At 32.9% G+C, this 7097-nt stretch overlaps 1 protein-coding gene across 1 annotated transcript in view; it reads right to left on the reverse strand.

Annotated features, from left to right (window-relative positions):
* LOC106875673 (acyl-CoA-binding protein) overlaps window positions 1–7097 on the reverse strand; it is a 19694-nt gene that overhangs the window by 6715 nt on the left and 5882 nt on the right. Inside the window, exon 2 of the mRNA XM_014923914.2 lies at window positions 2111–2225. Within this exon, the coding sequence (XP_014779400.1) occupies window positions 2111–2225 (115 nt within the window). The remainder of the gene's footprint in view (window positions 1–2110; window positions 2226–7097) is intronic.

Consider the following 7097-nt stretch of genomic DNA (forward strand, 5'->3'; position numbering starts at 1 on the left):
GGGGGGGGGGGATATATTCTTTCTCTGCAACTTTTGTTCATCATTTTTGAAATTTTATCTCTTTTCAGATATACAACAATGGAGTACCAAGCTGGAAAAAATAAGCATTTTCAACACCGGCTTCTCTTTGCTTTCAATCAAGATTTCAAAGCTGTTGAAGCCACTCAAGGCATTTGTACTGTGTATGGAGAAAGTATTATTACTAAAAGTGCTGCACAGGAATGGTTTACATTCTTCAAGGAGTAGAATTTAACCCCACAGATTCTCAACATTTGGGCTAACTTGTTCAGTTTAGTGAGGATCAATTGAATGAGTTCATCTGCAAGGATCCATACCAATCAACTAAGGAACTGGTCCAGCAGATGAGATGCTCTCATGGTAATGTCATCTGTCAAAGTCCAAAAACTCAGTGCATGGTGCCACACTGAACAAGAGAGACAAACTCCTGAGCTCCTCTATCACCACCACTTTACTTGTTCACACCAGGCTACGCATGGACACAGAGATCTCGTTACCGCATCAACATAGATGAAAAATGGTATCATTAGGGACAGGTGTGGCAACATGGATAAGAGCAAAAGAAGCTAGGTTGGTACCAGGAGTGGAGAAGAAGCTACAGACTAAAAAATCGTTTAGGTTATGGGCATGTTTGAAGGAGGAAAGAGGGGAGATTAAAAAAGATGTAGGAAATGGAGGGGGTCAGATTGGATTTGGCAGAAAACCTGAAGAATGGTGAGTTTGAGGGGTAGTAGGTAATGGGCAAACAGAAGCAGGTAAAGGTAAGGTAGGTGCAGGGAGAGAGAGTCAATGCATGGTCAACAGACTGGGCACAGGCAAGGGCAGTTTGAGAAGTATTCCTGTTGAATGAAATTGTAAGCCATGAGTTGGGACCTGTGTTTCGAAGTCATGGTCATCACTACAAAGCCAGCAAAGACAGAGGAACAGAGAGAAAGGATGGACAGATTGGTGTGGGTAGGGTGAAGGAAAGAGAAGTTGAGATATGGGGAAGGGGTAGTGGAGGCAGTGGTAAACAGGAAGGAGAGAGAGAGGAAAAAGTGGTAGGTGGAGTGTCGGCTGCAGGGAAGAGAGAACAAGGGTGAGAGCAGTGGACGGGTTGGGTTAGAGAGAGTGGAGAAAGGGTGGGTGTAGTGGCATCAGGTAGGACAGGATGAGAGTGTTAGAAATTTGTAGTGTTTAGTGCAAGCAAGAATAGTTGTGGAAAAGGTGGTTGAGGTAGAGAATGAGATGGAGGATGGAGTGTGCAACAAAGAGGGTGCAGCAATGTGTGTGTGTGTGTGTGTGTGCATTTGTTTGTGTCTGTATTTGTGTATTTATGTTTACTAGTGTGGCCAGTTCCATGTATTATGTATTATTCAAAAGTAATCAGTTAAAAAAGTACTAGACTAAACTAGAAATTAGAACAATATAATCAACTAAAAATTCTTTGTAGACAGTGCTCCAGCATGAACACACTCCAAACTTTGAAACCAATAAATGATTAAAAGAAAATATGAATTCAAGTTGACAATAATTGGAGGAAAAATTCAAATACAATCAGCAAAGCAGGATTAAAAAATGAAATAGGAACTCTTTGTATCACAAATTATAAGAGATATGTATTAGGAAATGTTCAATCCTCTAACCATATTTGTTTTAGAGTTAATCAATAAATTGATCAGTGGCTCTTTAAATGATTTAGTGGCAAGTAAATATCATTGAATAAATTCAACAGAAATATTAGAAATGTAACAAAAAGTATGTAATAGAGAAATCACAAGTCACCCGGGAATGTGAATGGCATAAAGAGTTAAGTGCAAAAATGATGCCCAAGTAACATTAATAATTGAAAATCCCGTGTTGCATCAGTGTGACATGAGAGATTTTTATGAGGATGAGCTTTAGATTGTTTTTGAAAATAATATCTTAAAATAAGTTGTCTTTTTTTACAACATGGAAAGATTTCAACTGGAGAGAAAAAGCAATAAGCAGATTTATCCAATCCAACAAGTTCAAATTGACAATGGATATACAACTAAAGGAGTACTTTTCTTATGTAACTAATGATTCCATTTTACACTTTACCAAAAATGCTATCACTAATAATAATCACCTGTGTTAATATCACCAACTGTAGCTTGTTTGTAGAGAGAATATAATTCCAACAACTCATCATTTGATGGAGTTATACTCAGCCCCTTCACCTCTTCAGCAGCTTTTGTGAATTCCTACAAAAAAAATTTCTATTAGAAATAACAATACTATTTTATTTCTTACCAGCAAAAAGAAATCTAACAATAATGAAAATTATAAAATACTAATCAATTTCAATTAAAACAATAGTCAATCTAAGCAAATATTACAATACATACCTTATTCTGTGCAAAGTTTTTTTATTTGTATTATAGAATTAAAATTTTTTTTTATCGAAAAATAAATTACTTTTTCAAGTATTTGTTAAAATCAAATTATATTTTGTTGCAAGATTAGGTAACCCTAATATTTATTGTACAATATCAAAATAGAAAAAAATTTGCAAAAAATATAATTTCCATTTCCAAATGCTTTCTTCTTTGATTTCTCAGCATATTTACAGTAGTTCAGATTCAGCTATAACAGATATCAATACCATATTTATTCCTATATGATATACACAATATTTCCAGATTTTTAAACCAAAAAATTCTGGGTGCAAGAAAACTAAACATTATTCATTTTCCTAGTTCAGAATGTCATATGTCATATTTTCTATTCAAGCTAACTTATGAGTAAATGAAATATTTAATACATTAAATGTTTGTTCTATTTCTTTAATGTTTTGATTAGATTGTAGCACTCAAAGTCGGTTAGCATCTTAAAACATCAAAACAATTCAGAAGCAAAATGAAAACAGCAAAATGACAAAATATTCTTAGTTTCTGTTTGAGGCTATTCAGTCAATATATCATTTAATATATGTGCAATATATATCATTTATTATGTTAACATTCTTTCACAATATATATACATTTTATATAATATTGTATTTTATTAAACAATTCTAAGATTATATTAATTGATGTATGTAATTAAGAACAAAAGAAAAATTGCCAGATCTTACATGTCTGATATTCAAAGCATAAAAACCAGGCCTTTTTCTTTTTTAAAAAAAAATTACTTGATAAGTAAAATAAGAGCAATTGTTTTTTTTTAAAAATTCTCACTAAAATATTTTCTCCTGTGGTAACATCATCATCAACATTTAACGTCTGTTTTCCATGCTGGCATGGGTTGGACGATTTGACAGAAACTGGCAAGCTGAAGAGCTGTCCAGGTTCCATGCCTAATTTGATATGGTTTCTAGGGCTAGATGCCTTTAACAGCAACCACTTTACAGAGTGTACTTGGTGCTTTTACACAGCACCAGCACAAGTGCTTTTATGTGGCACCAGCACCCAGGGGACATGCTAATGTGCAACGACAACCACAATTTTACTGATCTTGATGTGTCTTCTCAAGCACAGCAAACCACCAAAACTAAATGTATACATCATTAAAAACAAACCAATTTTCTAAGGATAAAAAGCATAGTTATGTTAACTTTATACAATTATTCTTTTACTTCCAACACCATTTTAAGTTCAAAGACAACATTTTAGAAAAAAACAAACAAAAATACATTTATTCATTTGAAATTATCAAAACAGATTCTCCAATGTTCAAAACTTGGAAATTCAAAACCAGTTTGAAAAAAAAATAAATAAAACAGACAGTGGTGTATGCTTCCCCAATTCTGAAGCAGTTTGATAATTTAGGAAATTTATCTCAGTAATACCATTATAACTAGTTTAATTTTTTTTGTTAATTATCTAAATAGTGCATTTTATACAACATATTTTTTGGTATTTCATTTCCAATAGTGGTGTGCAATATGATTCCTTATAATTATAAATCATGAGTGTATATCATATCTTTTATTTTTCTACTCATTTCAATCACTGGACTGCAGCCATGCCAGAGCACCACCATGAAAGGTTTAGAAAACAAATCAAAACAAGAGCTTATTTTTAAGTTTAGTATTCTATTGGTCTCTTTTGCTGAACTACTAACTTACAGGGATGTTTACAAACACCAGTTCCCAAGCAGCAGTAGGAGATATACACACACACACACACACAATAGGTTTCTTTCAGTTTCTATCTACCAAATTCACTCAGAAGGTTTTGGTCCCCCAAGAGTTATAATAGAAGACACTTTCCCCAAGTGCCTCACAGTAGGACTGAACCCAAAACCATGTGGTTGGGAAGTAAACTTCTTTCCACACAGCCATACTGCACCAATTATAAATGAATTTTTTTTAAATCAATCGTTCTGTCTATTCATATTTTTCAATCAATTTTATTATCAGCTTTCATTTATGCAGTATCTTTCTCATGCATAAAGTTGCCCTTGTAGAAAGAGAGTGTTTCTAATCTTTCAGTCACAATTAGCCTCCACAGCAAACAGCATTGATTAGATCAAATGTATAGCTTATCTCTTATTTGAAATTAATTAACAATGCATTTTGACTTGTCTATCATTAATGTTATAAAATTAGGTATTTCTTATTAAATAATGTGAATTCTAAGTGTGGATTAATATTTTGAGAATATTTCGGCCAATATAAACTATAATAAATTTTAGCAACCAGTAAGTAAAGTGTGATGAATTTTACCTACTAATCAACTCTTTTCTAATCATCTTCACCATCCACTTTCTTTGCTGGCAGGTGTTGGATGGTTGGACAAAATCCAGTAAGCCACATAGCAACATCAGGCTCCAATGTCAGCTTTGGCATGGTTTTATACCCTCCCTAACACCAACCACTTTACAGAGTGTACTGGATGCTTTGTTTTCATGCTACCAACACTAGTAAGGTTACCAGATGCAGGAGTAGCTGTGCAGTAAGTAGCTTGCTTACTAACCACATGGTCCTGGGTTCAGTCCCACTGTGTGGCACCTTGGGCAAGTGTCTTCTACTATAGCTTCAGGCCAACCAAAGCCTTGTGAGTGGATTTGGTAGACAGAAACTGGAAGAAGCCCGTCGTATATGTATATATATATATATATATATATATATATATATATATATATATATATATATATATATATATATATATGTGTGTGTGTATATGTTTGTGTTTCTGTGTTTGTCCCCGCAACATCGCTTGACAATCAATGCTGGTGTGTTTACATCTCCATAACTTAGCAGTTCGGCAAAACTGACCGATAGAATAAGTACTAGGCTTACAAAGAATAAGCTCTGGGGTCGATTTGCTCAACTAAAGGCGGTGCTCCAGCATGGCCACAGCCAAATGACTGAAACGAGTAAAAGAATAAAAGAATGTAATTTGCAAGACAGAAGAGCAGGGAGAGATCACTGTATATTTCTAGTTTGTTTTTTAATGCCCCATACATTAAATACCTAAAGATATTCCAACATACTACACTTTTATCAAATTAAATTGCTTAAAAGCTTCTGCTTAAAATTACTGTCAACTTACACATTCAAAATGTACTGAATCTTTCTTGAACATCAGGATAAAGTCATGAAACAACAATTTATAAGTTTATTATTTTTCATCATTATCATTTAATGTCCATCCTCCACGCTGGCATAGATTGGATAATTTGTCAGAAACTAGCAAGACAGAGGACAACAAACTCTGTTTATTACCATTATATAATGCTGTATTTGCTCGCTAATAACTTTTATCCCTCACTGTGCAGAAATAAAAACCTATAGTGGTCTATGACACAAACATGTCAAACAGTAACAAAGCAAATGACATTCCAAGATTTATAAGGAAAATGTGTTGCCCATCTCCTACATATTTTCTAATCCATATCAATTAAATATGCTATATTTCACTCCTCACAGTATATTCTGGCCTAAAGTTGAAGCTGAACTAACTAAATTCAACCACTTTAAATGTTCAGTGAACATATCAGAGAAAAAAAAAGTAAAATTCAAGGAGAATATTGTGATACTAATGATAAAAGATAGATCATAGGTTAAAATAGTAATAATAAGAGTAATGATTTCATAAATGAAGTACACTTTAAATGTAACCACACTAACCTACATAGATATTATCATTGAGAAGATAAGAATTGATATGTACATAATCTTAATCTATACGTAGCTTTAGAACAATATGTAATTTCAAGTTATTTTAATCACACTATTCTATCTGAATTTGGCAGAGGGACTCATGTTTAGAAAAGAAGATGTCCATGTTACTCCTAGAGTGTAAAACTAATCAAAGATAAAATAGTTGCAAAAAAGAATTGAAACTCAATAGCAGATTTGGTTCACAAGTAGCTACCGGAACAAGTGTAGTTAAAATCTATTTCCAAAATAAAGGTTTCTCCATTGATTGTTAAAGCATTATGAACACTTACTCTCCTTGTCCATAAGGGACCAGAAAAGCAAAAGTAAACAACTTTAGGGTTTATTATGAAACATAAGAGCCAAAATGTTTGTGGTAAATTTAGATAAATAAAAATAATTCAAGATACAAATTTAAATTATTTCATTATTAAAAGAAAGTCTTTGCAATTAACATAATACTAAAAATTTTTATAAAAGAAAATAGTTAAAAATTCCTTATCCAAAAACATCTGGATTATATTATTTCCTCAGAAGAACTATGAATGAAGTAGAAAAGAAGGTTTGGAGAATGAAGGCTGAGATGGCACAATCTAGAGAACCCTATGATTTGCAAAACATCATGTTATCCATATCCAGTGTTGATACCCAGAATAATTTGACTTTGCCACTTAAATATAAACAACTGATAGTTTTAAATAGAAATATACAGTTTTCCAAATGACATTTTAAGTTCCACAAACATTGATTGGCATCAATTATAATTTATGAGGAACAGGTCAATAGCAATCACCAACTCAATGATGACACTGATTTTATTGGTGACAAAAGATTTCCAGTTGTTGAACTGAATGAATTATAGGTATGTGTGTGTGTGTGTGCACGTACGTGTATCTACATACATGCATGTAATGTGTCTGAAAGTTCTTGTGTGTGTGTGTGTGTGTGTGTGTATATATATTTATATATA

The sequence above is a fragment of the Octopus bimaculoides genome, chromosome 8, assembly GCF_001194135.2.
Source record: "Octopus bimaculoides isolate UCB-OBI-ISO-001 chromosome 8, ASM119413v2, whole genome shotgun sequence".
In the NCBI taxonomy this organism is placed as follows: domain Eukaryota; kingdom Metazoa; phylum Mollusca; class Cephalopoda; order Octopoda; family Octopodidae; genus Octopus; species Octopus bimaculoides.